Here is a 17,285-nt window from a genome sequence, read left to right as displayed (position 1 = left end):
GTCTCATAGTTGTATAGGTTGCAGATCGGTTGGTGTACCAGTCGCGAGGACTGATTGTTTCCATTAATTTTGGTTTTCTTCTTTCTTCTTTGCTCTTGATGAGGAGAGACCCATCGTTGCATCTAGATGGCAGCTTGCTAGCTTTTAAGATCCTAGTTGCTACTTGCCCAAGAAGGAGGTGGAACAATGTTTTGTATAGTATGTTATGCCAATTGAGCTTGATGTCCCCTGTGACTATGGTCCGAAGCCCACAGGATCAACTACTCGGTCGCTCTGTGTAGCTGGCTGTGACCAAACAGTGACCTCAACCTTGCCCCTTGTCAGCTCTATTATACACCTGGGAATTCTGATCATTCACATAAACTTATAGGACCATTGTCTGCCAACCCTATATATGATCTTGGATACACTCCCTATTTCATAGACATACTTAATCGTTTAGCCTGTCCACCTATCTATCCATCCATATTCCCATGTTTGTCTTCACTGAGAACTCAGTACTGTATATGCAAAAGGGTTCATATTTGTTGTCTGTACTTCCCATTTACCTCTCTATGTCTTTTTGGCATTGTTTTATAAATAATTTTCCTGTATATAGGAGTTGCTTCTGTTAAATTTATTCCTCAATATTTTGTTCTTTTTGATGCTATTTTAAGTGGAATTGTTTTCATAATTTCTTTTTTTGGATTATTTTTTGCTTACTGTTGTTGTTATGTGCCGAGTTGGACCCGATTCATAGCAACCCCACCTTGAGTTTTTGAAGTAGTATCACTACGGAAGTAGATTGCCCAATCTTCCTTCCAAGGAGTGGCTGGTGGGTTTGAGCCATCAGCCTTCTGGTTAGCAGTCAAGTGCCTTAGGCACTATGCTACCAGAGCTTCCTGTTTGTTGCTAGTATATAGAAATACAATTCATTGGCTTATATTGATCTTGCATACTGTGAACCTGCTGAACTTGTTCATTAGTTCTACTAGTATTTTTTGTAAATTCCTTAGAATTCTAACCACTTCTATGCTTATTATTTGGGAGTAGAATTTGGTGACTTCTCCAGAATAAGGATTTGTTTTAAAGGTTGTATTAATCCTTTGTAATGTTACTTACTCTTTTCATTGTAATTGCTTGTTGTTTTTTAAAATCTGTGCTAATGATTCTCCTGAGAATGTACTTTAATGAAAGACTTGTAACTAGTTTATGCAAGTATAAATCAGATAATTTGGTAATTTTTTTTAGGTTCCTCCCAGCAAGATAGACTATGAGTATAGTGAACTTATATTATATCAGAATCAAGTGATGAGAGAGGCAGATTTATTTCAGGAATCCTTGGAACATATAGAAACATATGAGAAACAAATATGTGACAAACTTTTGGTGGAGGAAATTAAAGGTAAGTGGGCTTGCTTTTTTTATTGCCTTCACTAAAAAACAAACCATACTTTATTCTGTCCTAGCATTTAAATAAATACTTGCTTAGTATCAGGCAGTATTTTGGTTCCCTAGTGCTGCTATAACAGAAATACCACAAGTAGATGGCTTTAGCAAACAGAGATTTATTCTCTTACAGTTTAGGAGGCTAGAAGTCCGAGTTCAAATTTCCAGCTCTGGGGGCTTGGTGAAGGCCCTGTGAGCTTGGGCTCTAGCTCTGCCTTTTGGCTTGCAGCCCATTGGAGCCAGAGGCACCTCAACTCAGGCAACTACTGACTGCTGAGGCTGACAAATACAGGGTCGACATGTAAAATGGAGTAGTCCCATGATTATCAGGCAACAAGGTGGGCCACTGGTTCAAGTCCAGAAACAGTCCCAAGAATGGCAGACAGTATGGCAGGCTGCTGAATGAAGACTTGTCTCCATGCAGGATCAGAGCCTGCCCAAAAGCTGGAGATCTTTCTCAAAGCTTTTTCTTATATACTGGAAGCAGACTATAACCCAAGGCAGTTTCAGCTGCTCACAGCACCATAGAATTGATTCAGTCTCATCATCCCCAAAACTATATCCAGCTGCCTAACCAGTCAAAACCAGGCCCAGCCAAGTTGACAGAAAACCTTAACTATAACAGACATTATTCTAAGAACTTTATTATTACATCATTATTAATTAATTTAATTCTCATCATAACCATATAACAAAGTTATTAGGAAATCCATTTTAGTGATGAGAGGGGGTTGAGGAATAGGAATGTTAAGTGACTTGCTGCAAGTCACGTAACTAGGTAAACTGGATAGAGGTGGGATTTGAGGCCTGGCATTTTAACTCTCGGTTACATTCTCTTTAAGAAAACATTCACATTAAGAAATGTTTTCTGCTTAGTGCTGTCATATTCAAATATATTCATATATAGTAAGATACTGTGAGACTAGGAGCTCTGGTGGTGTAGTGCCTAAGGCATTTGATTGCTAATCAGAAGGCTGGTGATTCAAATCTTCCTCAGAAGGAAGGTTGGGCAATCTACTTCCATAGTGATCCTTGGAAACCCAAGGAGGGGTCGCTGTGAGTTGGATCCGACTTGACGACAATGCGTTTAATTGTTTTTTTTGGATTGTGAGACTAGCAAATGATGATGCTAGGATCAATCATCAGAGCAAGATTCTTTTATTTTTATTGTGGGCTAATTATGAAGGCAGGATCCCTAAAAATACTTTCAATAGTGTTCATCAACAAAGGATCAAGCACATTTTTTCACAAAGCTGTGTCCATCAGTTATCCATTCCCTGAGTAATACTATATACAGTAATTATTGTAAATGTAACACTCAAAATCATAAGTGATCTAAAAGTAGTTTTATACAGTTACAGGACTTCTAATGCTTAGTAAAAATAATAGCTAACATTTATCTACTCTCTTGTGTACCAAAGCATATGCTAATTACTCAACTTACATTATTTCATTTACTTTGTAGCCCTTCTAAGATGGGTATAATTTATTATCCCCACATAATTGAGGAAACTGAGGTTTAGTGTGGTTTTAAGGACTTGTCCAAAGTCACCCAGCCTTTTAGGTAGTACAGTTAGTTTCTAAACACATCTTTCAGACTTCAGAGCCCCATACTTTTTTAACTTGTATATTTTATTCTTGTTAATGTGTAGCAGGTGATGGACTTAATTTTTATTGTGATGAATGATACCGGTATTGACTGCAACACTAATTTTCAAACTGTTGATAATCTGTGGATAAATAATTTAATATTCTGATTTCTTTCTTGTTCTGTAATTGATGGGAACAAAGAAAAAAGTGGTTGCTTTTCCATCCTGATGTGCTATTGCTGTTAATGATTAAATACCAGTTTTCGCAGGTGGTTGTTTTTCCGTCTTTGATCTCTAGCATCAGCTGTTGTTGTGTGCCGTTGAGTCAATTCTGAATTACAGTATATGACAGAGAACTGCTGTAATCTTTGTGGGAGCAGCTCTCCAGGTCTTTTCTCCCAGGGAGCAGCTGGTGCGTTTGAACCTGCTGACCTGTTGGTTAATAGCCAGGTCCTTAATCACTGTACCACCATGGTTCCTTTCTAGCATCAGTAGGGAATACTGTAATTAAAAATTAGATTGACATAATGAGATCAATTCTAGTTTATAAAAATAATTCTATAAATTGCAACATTAGACACATTGATCCATATGTAGTTAGTGAGGGTAACTTGAGGGCCATTAATTTAACTATATAGTCATGGCCAATTACTTATGGACACATATTATAGTTTCATTTTTTAGTGAACTTTGTAGGCCCAGAGACTTGGATATTCACACATTTATGTCTTTTGTAGTCCTTAGTATATTAAGATCTTTTAAAAAACTTTAAAAATAAAGTTAAACATTTTCACTTATTTTATGAATATACAAGTGTAATTTTTTGTCCTGTGTGTTCCTCCAGTGATAACCTTTTCCTTATAGTAGAAGCAGATGACAGGTTTTTGGAAATGAAAAATATACTGTTGTCTGTTATAGGGTAATTAAGGAGGGGAGAAATGGGACTGGCAAGAAATAACAGCAGCAGAATAGGGCATTAATAGAGTTTTAAGCAGCAAATGTTGATAAGTATTTACTTTGTGCTAGGCACTGTGCTCTGGTAGTGAAGGCTGGTGGTTCAAACCCACTAGCCACTCCTCGGAAGGAAGATGGGGCAATCTACTTCCGTAGTGATACTGCCTTGGAAACCCAAGGAGGGGTCGCTGTGAGTCGGGTCCGAATCGATGGCACATAACAACAACAGGCACTATGCTAATCATTTTAAGTAAATTATCATTTTTGCTTATTACAAACACTGAGGTAGTTGATATTTTACAGATAAGGTGGGCTTTGGAAAGTTGTAACTTGGCTGAAGGGTCATACAGCTAGTAAGTAATAGAGTTGGTAATTAGATCTAGTTCAGTCTTTCTCTGGAGCTGGAATGATAGATAATATGTAATTAGTAAAATTTATAGTTTATACTAGGAGCTCTGGTAGCATAGTGGCTAAAGCACTTGACTGCTAACCAGAAGGCTGGCGGTTCAAACCCACCAGCCACTCCTCAGAAGGAAGGTTGGGCAATCCTACTTCTGTAGTGATACTGCCTCGGAAACCCAAGGAGGGGTCGCTATGAGTCGGGGCCGACTCGACGGCACACAACAACAACACAACAAATAGTTTATACTAACCAATATAGTGTGCTGCCTCTTCCAAGGTGATGAGAGTTGAAATACTGTAACTGAAGACTTTTCAGAGGTTTTTTTTTTTTTTTAATTAGAAATACATTATCCAAGGAATGGAAAATCTCAGGGAAAGGAAGTTGAGGTATACTGTTTTTGAGAAGCTCCTTTTTATCTCGGGTTAGGTGTATTTTACATTATATCTGACAAGTTTAGATCCCTATTTCCCATTTCCAATTTGTTTGTGTTTCTTAGTCAAAAGAATTGGACCTTAAGGGTTGACTGCACATTAACATAATTTGTGTGTTTCTTTCTATGAAGTCATGTTTACTGCCTCTATTTTACTGAGTTAACTTCCCTAATTTTAGTTAACTGGAAAGAAAACTAGGATAATTGAGTAGATAATTATTAAATATATGAAATGATCTTGAAAGGAAATTAAAATCTTAAGGTAAGACGGTAGGGATATTCATTAGAGTTATTTACCAGTCTAATTTCGTGTGTAAGGTGTCTTTAGTTATAAAGGGCACATAAAAATGTGTGTAATATAAAGATTTTTATGAACAAATTAATAAGGTACATGTATATTTGGGGTGCAGAAGGGAGCCAGAAATGGATGTTAGGTAGTCTGATATGTAGCTTTCATTTGGTAGACCATATAAAGGCAGGTTCATATCTGAAGGCAAACTGAATTTATCTGTGATTCTGTCTCTTATAAACATCTAATACCCTAGTAGTGCTTAATGAAATTTTTGGGAACAGAAACATATTTCATGTTTTAGTAAAATGAACATGACTTTTAACTTAATTTTAGGGGAAATGCTGTTGAAATTGGGACGATTAAAAGAAGCCAGTGAAGTATTCAAAAATTTGATTGATCGGAATGCAGAAAACTGGTGTTATTATGAAGGCTTGGAAAAAGCTCTACAACTTAGTATGTAAAAGTTTTTCTCTTCTACTTTCTCTACTTAAAAAGTATAGTAAATTGAGATATTTGAAATGTAATGAAATGTAAAACTACATTAAAGACAGATATTTTTAGTATTAGCACTTGCTTTTCCAATTAGTAAAATTATAGGTTAACCATGGAAGTATGAAATTCACTTTACATATTTATAGTTAAGGTGTTACCTATTTACAGATAGTTTTAGGTTCTTTGGCCCATTAAACTCTTACCAATTTAGACTAACTAGAGATATTTGGAAGAAAAAGAATATTCTGTCATTTCATGAGGAATGTTGTAACTCTTTAATATTTTTAAAGAATTAAAGATCTGTTATCCTCAAACTTTAAAACATAAGAATTGGGCCACAGATATTTTGCTAAGAGCATGTAGTAGATAGGCCCAGTATGAAACTTACTCTCTTAATTTCAAACTAGACTAATTTGTATGGAATAAACTGTAGGCTTCTTTTGTAATTAGACAGTCTTGACCATTTTCAGAAGTCTAGTTCATTACTCCAAATTTCACCTAACATTTTTTTTAACTGAATGTTGCTAAGAATAATTAATATTGCTAAACTGTATTTGCTCATGGGTAATTATATAGCTGAAATAATTATGAAACTACAACTTGGGTCTGTTGAGATAGCAGAATTTTTAAATTAACAAGTATAGTAAATTGCTATTTACCATATTCATTTATAGTACTATGAGCTAAGAAAAAGATTTGTTGTATCCTAATGATTGTTATAAATGAATCCACATTTTCTGCTTCTATTTAAAATTTAGTGTCACAAATTAAGAATTTTATTTCCTTGAATAAGAAAGTGGTAGCAGTTACAATATTGATTAGGCCAGTACAGGCAGTCTTGTGTTAAGTTGTTCAACTTATGGACAACTCCTATTGGCCCTTTAATGCAAGGCTTTTAATTCTGTCATGACTGAAGAAGCAAAACAGGAACAGATTTGAAGTTTTACAATTTGAATTATTCGTCATGGGAACCAGAACAGGAAAAATTGTGGGTTGAAGCCCTGGAATGGGAGACTCAGAAGAAATTTAGCGAGCCCTTTCAGGAGCTTGATATATGTGATTGGATTATTGGCAGGACTGTGGAAAGCCACACACATTCAGAGTGGTGTGATTGGCCCCTATCTTTTGAGTGGAACAGTGCTGTTCGGAAGCCCTGCTTTAATGTTAAATGTAAATTTGTCCTCACTTTGAAAGGATTGAACTAACACCTACTCAAAACAAATTCCTCATCACAGTCGCCTTCACTTGCTACTTGTGCAGCTTTTAAATCATTGAAAGGCTTTAAGTCTTTTCTTGCATTAAAGTAAGGCTAAAGAAGAACCATATGCTTCTTTACCAGCTCAGCTGCAAGTTCTTAAAGACAGTTAAGAATGGATCTCATTCATAACCAGTGTTTGTAATCTGTTTGAGAAAAAGGACAAAAATCATGCCTGAAGGTGAAAAGTGTGAGATAGCTATAATTTTCCTTTAAGCTAGTCACACTGCAATTACTGATAAAAATATTTAATGTTTTACTGAAATGAGTGATATGTTCCATATGTCAGTGCCCTTGGTTATTATAAAATGTATTAATTACAAAACTAATTATACTACTTTATCTTTTTAGGTTCCTTAGGACCTTTTCTCCCCCATGGTAAGTTCTGGAGCTCCAATTGTGACTTCAGATAGGACATTGAAATGATTTAGTTTTGTCTTAATGTCATTTTAGCAATATTTATAACACTTACTGTATCTGGGGTAATGGTGAGTTACTTTTGTACTTAAAGCTTGTCATTCTCTAAGATTAGGCATAAATATAAGAACTGCTTTCTTTTTTTTTAAAATAAAAATTTAAAAAAAATTGCAATATCCTTCATAAAAGTTTTAGTATACAGCTCATTTACGAAGTCCAAATCGTAACACAATATGACAACTATTTTTCACATATCCCAGTTTTTCAAATCCAACCACATTGGAGCTCCAAAACACATTATTGGGGGAAGGAAAGCGTCTTAAACAAAATCAAACTTTACCTCTTAAACTGCAGTGTTTATAATCTTGATACTAAAAACTCCATTTCCTATGGAGATTCATTGCTAGTACCATGGGAGTTAATTCTATGATAATTATATATCTATAGTCTGAATTAAAATCCCCATAAAATTTTCTAATTTTGCTTTTGTAAAAAAAATTCTTCAAAGATTTTTAATTGCTTATGTAAGATAATGCATGTAATATCTCTTTATAAATTAAGCTGGATATTTCCTTAGAATAATGAAATAGACCAGACCTCACTGCAAATTACTGTTGTATAGTAACAGTTTTTCTGTGTGTGTCTTTCTATAAAATTTGGTTGATTTCATAGATGGAAGATACAGCTTTCTGATAGAGGTATATTTTACATCATAATATTTGAGAGAAATGTTTGCTACTTTAAACAATCTGAATTTATGGGGTTCTTTATAATGAAGTTTCATTGAAGATTTTTAAGTATCAGAGCTGCCATAGAAATCTAATTTATCTGTTAAATATCTGTGACCCTAAGATTTACTTCTTTAAGCCAGTAGGTGTATGAGGTATGTGTAGTCTTCTTTGGTTTAGTATTTCTGTAAGATTTGTTACAAAAGATCATTTTCCTTTTTTTGGTTGTGTGCTAAGAAATGTAAGAGAAGCACGATGTGTCTAGAGTCTTTGTGTGTCTTATGTGTTTGTGTCTTTGTTGGGTGTAGAATCGGTTGAGATGAAAGAAGTTTGGATTTTCCTGGAGACTGGTTAATAAAAGTGATTTACTGATTTTCATGTTGTTCTTAAAATAATTGAGAACATTTTTAATATTGATAATCCAGTTTTTTATTTACAACTTAAATTTGTTAGAGTTTATCATGAAGTTTTGATCCTATGTATCTCATACATATTTACTGATAATAGGCACTTTAGAAGAGAGGCTTCAAATTTATGAAGAAATTAGTAAGCAGCATCCCAGAGCAGTTTCACCTAGAAGATTACCTTTGAATCTTGTCCCAGGTAATATTAGGATAATTTTTGTAATACTGATAATTTACTTGTAGAAATTGCTCAGTGCCACTTACATTTTAAAGATTTTTTCTGGCATAGAGTATATATGTATACCAATGTTGAGGGTGGGAGTGATTAGTTATTAACTTTATTCATATGTTAATAAGATCCTTATACTTCTTCAGTGTATAGCTATGTTGGTTTTTAGTGTCAGAAATTATTATAAATTCTTATGTGACTTAAAAATAAACATTTAGAAAGTAAATTATACTCCTTTGAATTGATGACAAATTATTATATTATAAATTAAGTGGTAGAAATTTTGAAGCTGTATATCTTGTTTTCAAAGCATAAATTCAAAGAAATAGGTGAGTTCTTTGGATCTGACACAGTGTTTAAGATAAGGAGTGGACCGTTTCTTTGGAAGGCCCTCTCTCCTCAGAGTTAAGGACTTTCCTAAATTTTGCTTTTTATCATGTGATTGCTTTTTATTATAAGGCTTCATGTATTTTGTGTCCTTAAAAGGAAACAAACAAAAAAACTGCTTTTGTAATTCAGTTAATTGGTTTACTATAGAATGAACAAGAGCTCTGGTAGTGTAGTGCCTAAGGCACTTGACTGCTACCAGCCACTCCTTGGAAGGAAGGTTGGGCAATGGACTTCTGTAGTGATCTCCTTGGAAACCCAAGGAGGGGTCGCCATGAGCTGGGTGTGACTTGCCAGCACATAACAACAACAACAACATGGAATGAATTTGGTGATTTGTTTTTATTCTACAACAGTGTATGTTCAAGACCTTGATCCAAGTTGTTGCTTTTAGCTGAATTCATTTACTTTTGGCTGGATAAGAAGTAGAGAGTATTTTAGCTTTTCATATAGTTAACATATTTGTTGATAATTTTATAGAAAAATTATGCTTTTATTATTTTTGTTCTTAAAACCCTTATTTTGTGTACAAGTGCTGTAGATTAAAGTGGAACTTCTGGCATTTCTAAGTCAAACCCTAGAAAGCTAATACAACTTTTAACATCTGTTCTGGGGAGAGGGGGATTGTATATTTTTGAATGCTTTCTTGTTTACAATGGAAATGTTTGTTTAAATATATGGACTGTAATTTTCTTTTTAGCAAAAGCTTAATGGAAATTAAAAATTTAGTTGACTTACTAGGCTTAGTGGGGACGGTGGTGTGGCATACTAGGATATTCTTGAATCAAGTAAATTTGGGAAACTAGCTTAAATACACCAATCAGGTTTCTTTGCTGCAGGACTTCTCAGCTATTAGTATATACATTGCAAAGTTTCAACATAGGGATAAAATATTTCCCTAGTAAAAGTGTTTAATAAAAGATGCTTAGGCTGACATTTCTATATGTATATTTTTTCAAATAACAGTGTTTTTGAGATATAATTCACACACCATAGAATTCACTGTTTTAAAGTACACAATTCATTAGCTTTTAGCTTATTCAGAGTTGTCCAACCATCACCACTATCTGATTTCAGAAAATTTTCATCACCCAAAAAGAAATCCTGTACCCATTAGTTACTTCTCATTGTCCTCAGCACTTGGCAACCACTAACCTACTTTCTGCATCTGTGGATTTGCTTATTTGAGAATTTCGTATAAATGACGTAATGTGGCCTTTTGTGTCTGTCTGCTTTTTCATCAGTCTCACAGCATGTCTCATGTTGCACAGTGCAGGTAGGGATTTTCTGTTAGTCTGGTGCTTTAAATGCATTTACTTGTCTCTTGGGAAAGAAAGAAACTTCATTTAGCTTTAAGCTTATAACCAAGACTGTTCTGTTTTCCCATTGTTAAACATGGGGCTTCAAATTTATGGTGCCTAAATTCATAGTCAACAAAGTTTACTAAAAGCTGGTAATACATAGTAGGAAATAAGAGTTTTATTGAAAGATAGCCTGGAGCCTACTGTTCATTGTAAAGTGCTTTTCAGGTTAAAGTAGAACTATCCTGGACCTTCTGGAACCCTTTGTCTTTGAAATGCTGAAGTGATCTTTTTACAAGATAGGTCTCAGTTGAGGGGTCTGATACCATGGGCTTCAAGGTCAATGTAACTGTGAGGTTAGTTACAAAGTTTTGGTGAATATATTACATAAATTGTGCAGATATTTAAGTGAGCCTGTGCTACAAAAGCGGAATACTTTATGAAGATATTTTTGCCTATGTGGAAATGATTTTATGTGCAATAAAAAGCATGTCAGCATTATCAAAAGAAAGAACTATGATGGAACTTGATAATACAAGGTAAAAGTTTTGGAAAAAAGCTGCTTTTTTTTTTTTTTTTTAAGATAAAAAGGCTTAAGACCTATGGAGTATTGACTACAGCAGAAATCCTGGGGAACCTCCCAACACCCTAAAATATTTAAATTCTTTGAATATAATGCAGGGATAAAGTGACTTTTCAAATTACCTAGTTAAATTCATCATGTTCTATTACTGTTTTCTGGCTGAGGGTTGGCAGGAGGGATGGAGATAATCCAGAGTAAGAGTTTCGATTCCTGTTCCCACTTCATTGCTCTGGAGTCGATTCTGACTTCATAGCAACGCTATAGGACAGAGTGGAACTGTCCCATAGGATTTACAATGGCTGTAAATCTTTATTGAATCAGACTGTCATATTTTTCTCCCAGGAGTGGAGCAGTTGATTGGTTTGAACCGCTGACCTTTCTGTTGGCAGCTGAGCACTTAACCACTGCACTAGCAGGGCTCCTTAGAGTAAGAGTGCTAATTATAATATGCTAACCAAATTTTGCTCCATTATTTAGAATAGATTTTGGTTGAGTCGGAAACAGTTTGATCTTACAGTTGTGTTATTTTAACAGTAGTTATTGGAACATTGGTTTCTGTGGGAAGCTATAGAAGAATGCAGCATAATATCTGAAATCAGAGAACCAGTTGTGTGGGATGTAATGTTAAACAGGCACATAATGATTGATCATTGAGATCTGTCTTTCCCTTAAAGACTATGGAATACTAAAACTAGGGATTTTTTGTCTGGAAGGATTTTCTTTATACCTATAGAAAAAGATTATGAAATGGATTATAAATAATTGTATTTGTGGGATATGGTGTGTGAGTAAAGAGTTGAGTAGTCAGGTGTGGGCTTTTTGTTTAGGTATACATTCATACAATTCTAAACTGAAAGAGTTGAAAGGGTTCATAAATGAAGTTTTCCTCCTGTCTCTGCTCCCTGGCCACCAAGTTTCACTCCCCTAGAGACAGCTGCTGTTACCAGTTGATTGTATATTCTTCTAAAAATACATTGTGTATATAGAAGCAAAAGTGTATATGTGGAATGTGTTTATAGCTCCCCTCCCTCTTTTTTTCTCTTAAGCAAGGCATTGCTCTTTACCTAATTTTACTTTTCACTTCACTTGATGTCTTAGGGATCTGTCTTATATCAGTACATAAAAAGTTTCCTCATTTTTTCTCATAGCTGCACAGTTGCAATGATTTTTAAGGGAGAAGAGGCTTTTTCAATATTATGGATAATTGAGAATAGTGTACATTATGTTTTTAAATCAAATCTGCTGGTAGGGATCTGATCTAAATAGACTGAGGAAGTTGACTAAGAGGAGGAGCTTGGCCTAACCTCTGGTGTAAAAATAAAATCCTTGTTTTCTAAGCCCGGAAAACAGAATCTTAACTATAGAGAAACAGTATTTGTCAGATATCAGGGCAGATAATGATTAAGCGGTATTTATTGAGTGGTTACTATGTGCCAGATAATTATGCTTAGTGTTCTACACTCATTGTCTTGTTTAAGCCATACAAGTGTTGTTTTAGCTGGTGGTGCTGTTACTCTTACTCTCATTTTATAGTGGTAAAATTGAAATTTCTCAGTGAACAAGTTATTTGCCTGTGGTCACCCACAAAGTACGTGGAGGAATAGGCATTCCTCTGAACAGCAGCATTTCTTATCTACCACAGTGTTGTTAATTCTTGCTTTATACCAGAGGAAGTGCTGGAAAGATTTCATCTCTGAAACTGCTTTTGATTTTTAAGGAAGTGATGGTGTATATTTAACCCAGAGTGAAGTTTTGTGTTGTCCGGCAATCTGTGATTTTCAAAAATTTATGCTTTGTATATAAGTTAGTGAAAGATCAGAGGTTATCCGAAAACAGTCTTCATAGTAAATTGGGTTAATAAATGTTGTGCCTTTTTTTTATATTTGATATATTTCAGGAAAGTTAAAACTTTTGTTTGAATTTTTTAGTGTAGTGCTTAAGGCATTTGACTGCTAACCAGAAGGCTGGTGGTTCAAACTCACCAGTCAGTCCTCGGAAGGAAGGTTGGCTTATCTATTTCTGTAGTGATAGTGTCTCAGAACCCTAAGGAGGGGTTGCTGTGAGTTGGATCAGACTCGCTGGCAGTGAGTTTGGGTTTTTTTTTTTGGTTTTAGTTATATGAATATGCATGCTTCTGTATAACATGGTCAGTCACAACAAGCAAAAATAACCAGTTTGGCTTGTTAGGTTTCCTTGGTGCAGCATTGTAACCTCCAAAGAAACTTTAAAAGGTCATGTAAATAGGCTTGCTTTAGGCTAAATCATTCATTTATGATGATACATATATCTTTATATATATAAATATAAAATTTATTTATTAAATGAGTAGATAAATCCATGTTCTCACATATTAACCCTTTATTGTCAAAAAGCTCATGTATCTAAGCTTTTTAAAAACCTTTGTATTAAAGTAATTCTGTGGATTGTTTCTACTCTCAAAAACTGACAATAGTTTTTCATTAAGGATTTACCAATGATAGAAGATTTTTTTGATGTGGCAGATGAAGTATTATTTTAATTCTAATGTTTGGTTGCCACATGTCTAACATATGTTATTTTGTGTGTTGTCCATCTCGACACCCACTGGAATATTAAATTCTGTGATTGCAGGATTAAAAAAGATCTGCTTCAATCACTACTGTATCCCCAGTACCTAGAACAGTGCCCAGCACATAGTAGGTGCTTGATGCATGATGATGGTATGAACGAATGTTTAAGTAAATAATCTGGTGATTTGTAAAACATTTGTAAATACCACTATAGTGTTTTGAAAGATATTTTGGTTATTGAACATAGTGCTGGTAACAGTAGATTCTTTTTAGTGTGCAGGTTTGGGGTTGTAGATGTTAGAAATGAGTCTGTGATAGTGAGAGATTATGAAACATACTGATATTGTGGCTCTATTCAAAATGCATAGTAATTATAATTACATTTGTTCTCTACTTAAAGCCACATGGTCATTTGTTTACCTATCTTTGGAATCATTTCTTTAGGATAGTTTGAAGCTAGATCTAGGGAAAAATACACTTACCAACTAAGATATTTGGTGTTAAGCTTTTTGGTGGTACAAACGAGAAATGATGCTGACTTACCTTTTGGGTTTAAAAATTGGATAGGGGGATAATTGTTTCTGAGGGAGTTTTGTTTGTATTTATAGAATCATTTTAAGAATTGTTTGCATCAATCAAAGTATAACAAAGTACACTTTTGTTTCTAGGTGAAAAATTTAGAGAACTAATGGATAAGTTCCTGAGGGTTAACTTCAGTAAAGGCTGTCCACCCTTGTTTACTACTTTGAAATCTTTATATTACAATACAGAAAAGGTAAAATTTGGTATTTACTCAGTTTTGACATAGTGATTTTACTAACTTGATTATTATAGAAAGATTTTCTGTGAATATTATTTTATGATTTAATCATTTTCTATATGCTAGTAATGTTATTCAAGTTATTAGTGTAATGGTAGATGAGCTAAAATTATGCACATGTATATGTAACATGTAGTATATGTAACGTTAAAAGAAATGTCAATCTAGGAATTGACAGGAGAGTAAATGTGTGGATAAATAATTTAAAATAAAAGCATTGTGATTATAAAGGTTGTTTTCTTTTATGGGTATACTTTTCTTGGGAAATTTAAAATTAGATATAGTGTCAGTAGAGGTGTATATTTAACTATTCTGTAATTAATTATTTTATTGTGTGATTATGGATTTTTCCATTTGTTGTACGTGCTCTTAAAGTTAGAGCATGGACAACTGGGTTAGCATAAAATGCCATTTGGTTAACAGAATACTCATTATTAATTTTAACTAATAGGCTACATTTTTAATTAGTAAAAATAGTTTTAGTTCTTAAATAAATAGCTGATACTTTTCTGTTTTCAAAATTAGAATATGGACACCTAAATCTTAGTCTTAAATTAGAAAGATAGATAATTAAACATTAATAGAAAACAAATTATATTCCTATTTCTAAGTATTTCTTTTTATTCAGTAAGGTCTACAATTTTGTATTTTTTTCTGTGATTAGAGTTTCTGAAACTTACCAGTGGATAAGGAGAAGATTTTACTGGAAATGACAAAAGATTTTAAATTAACCTTTCATCATTTTATTTACCTTTGACCCATAATAACATGTAAATTAGTGATACTTGTGAATAATAGCATATTGAGTACAATTTTTTTATAGCTGATTGGTACTTTTCTCCTTTTAGTTTTCTAAAGACATAGCTAGTAATATCCAGTACCCAATTAGTATAAAGTTGTATTTACAGTTTTTTAAAATCTTACAATTAGTTCTTTAATGTCTGTAGTATACTTTATTGGACTGTAGTGGCTCTGCTGTTAACTTTTTGAGAAATAATACGTGATTTGTATAAAAACATGTTTACCAGTAATTTCTCTAGCTTATTTGTTGTTGTTGTTATGTGCCGTCGAGTTGGACCCGACTCACAGCGACCGCTCCTTAGTATATGGTAAAATCCCTCTCTTAATCTTTTTTTTTTTTTTTTTTCCAATTTTATTTTTGGTAAAAATACATACACAGCAAAAATTTAGACCAACTCAACGATTTCTACATATACAATTCAGTGACATTGGTTACAGTCTTCATTCTTAATATCTCTAACCAAATTATTTTACCCCCATTAAGTTAGATTGAACAGCTCTGGTGGCGTAGTGCCTAAAGCACTTGACTGCTAACCAGAAGGCTGGTGGTTCAAACCCATCAGCCACTTCTCAGAAGGAAGATTGGGCAGTCACTTCCAAAGTGATACTGCCTCGGAAACCCTAGGGAGGGGTTGCTATGAGTAAGATCCGACTCCAATGGCAGTGAGTTTTATTTTGTTTTGTTTTAACTTAAATTCATTGCCACTTAAACTTCTTATCTATGCTCTAGAGTTACTTTTGTCATTTTGATCTGAAATACATTATTCTTTAAAAGAGTGCAGTGATCTTTTATTTCACTGCAATAGATTCAGGGGTTCTTGCAGTCTTAATGGGTCCAATAAGTCTGAATCCTAGAGGAGTTTGAAATTCTGGTCCATATCTTTCCTCCTTTTAATCCATGCATTGAGTCCTTCATCAAAATGTTCAGTAATGTTAGCTGGGTACCATCCAGTTCTGGTCTCATGGCTAAGGAGACAGTAGTTCATGGAGACAGTTAGATCTGCAGTTCTTCCATTCCTGGCTGTCCTTCATTCTCTGTTGCTTTAGGTGAATTAAAACCAATTGTATCTCGGATGGCCCTGGCAAACTTTTAAGGCCCCAGACACTGCTCCCCAAACTAGTTGATGGAACAGAAACTCTAAAAACAATATTAGGCCGATTGACTGGATTGTCCTCTGAAACCATAACCATAAGTGATACCAAGAAACTGCAAACACACTGCCATTGAGTCAGTTCTGACTCATAGCAACCCCCATTGGATTTCTAAGGCTATAAATCTTTATGGAAGTAGACCACCCCATCTTTCTTCATTGGAGTGGCTGGTGGGTTTGAACCACTGACCTTTTGGTAAGCAGCCAAATGCCTTAACCACTACCCCATCAGAGCTCCTTATGACCCTAAGCCATAGAACCAAGTAAATAAATTCCATAAGGCGTATGTTTGTACCTAAGTATTATCAACAGTTCCACCTTTTTATTTTTTGGTTTTGTTCTTGGTGTAAAATTATGTATAACACATTTGCCATTTTGCCTTTTTTTCTGGTATACTCCTCAATGATGATATTAGCTACATTAGTCAAGTTGTATAACCATTGTCCATGTTGTTGTTACGTGCCGTCGAGTCGGACCCAACTCATAGCGACCCCTCCTTGGGTTTTCAAGGCAGTATCACTACAGAAGTAGATTGCCCAGCCTTCCTTCTGAGGAGTGGCTGGTGGGTTTGAACCACCAGCCTTCTGGTTAGCAAGTGGCCTGGCTTCTCTCTTGGACCTATGAGAGGTCACATCTCTCATTTACTCACACTCTACTAACTAACAGTCTTGGAAATTGTCTTTGTCACCAACACACCTAAGGATTAATGTTGTACCCACCAGCCACTCTTCAGAAGTAGTCAGTACTTGCTACAAGAGAGTATTACAGAGTTCCTGCAAGATGGCGGACTAGGCACAAGGACTGTACAGACGCTCTTCAACAAAGAAAAGGGAAACCAATTAACACAGAAACAGAAGATAATCTTGGACCCCTGAGCCTTGAAGAGAAGGATACATAAGTGGACTAAACCCCAACTAGCAGAAGAATTTGCGTGAAAATACCAAAAAAGGAGACACATGGAGCTGCGGTCTGGCAGCGGACTGAGCGACCCTAACGGCACAGACGACACGGCTTGGAGATTCCCGAGTGGTGGTAGGACCTAAGAATTAACCCAAAAATCACCCTACTAGCC

The 17,285-nt window shown here is 34.8% G+C and overlaps 1 protein-coding gene across 1 annotated transcript in view; it reads left to right on the top strand.

The window, feature by feature from the left end:
- The window catches only part of NAA16 (N-alpha-acetyltransferase 16, NatA auxiliary subunit), a 132,148-nt gene that overhangs the window by 49,637 nt on the left and 65,226 nt on the right, over nt 1-17,285 (top strand). The window contains exons 6-10 of the mRNA XM_042781966.1: nt 1,231-1,384; nt 5,430-5,549; nt 7,195-7,221; nt 8,496-8,591; nt 14,110-14,216. Of these exons, the coding sequence (XP_042637900.1) occupies nt 1,231-1,384; nt 5,430-5,549; nt 7,195-7,221; nt 8,496-8,591; nt 14,110-14,216 (504 nt within the window). The remainder of the gene's footprint in view (nt 1-1,230; nt 1,385-5,429; nt 5,550-7,194; nt 7,222-8,495; nt 8,592-14,109; nt 14,217-17,285) is intronic.

Source organism: Orycteropus afer, unplaced genomic scaffold (assembly GCF_000298275.1).
Source record: "Orycteropus afer afer isolate SDZICR_OR568_19922 unplaced genomic scaffold, OryAfe1.0 scaffold00207, whole genome shotgun sequence".
NCBI classification, from domain to species: Eukaryota; Metazoa; Chordata; class Mammalia; order Tubulidentata; family Orycteropodidae; genus Orycteropus; species Orycteropus afer.
This window is presented reverse-complemented; position numbering and strand designations above follow the sequence as displayed.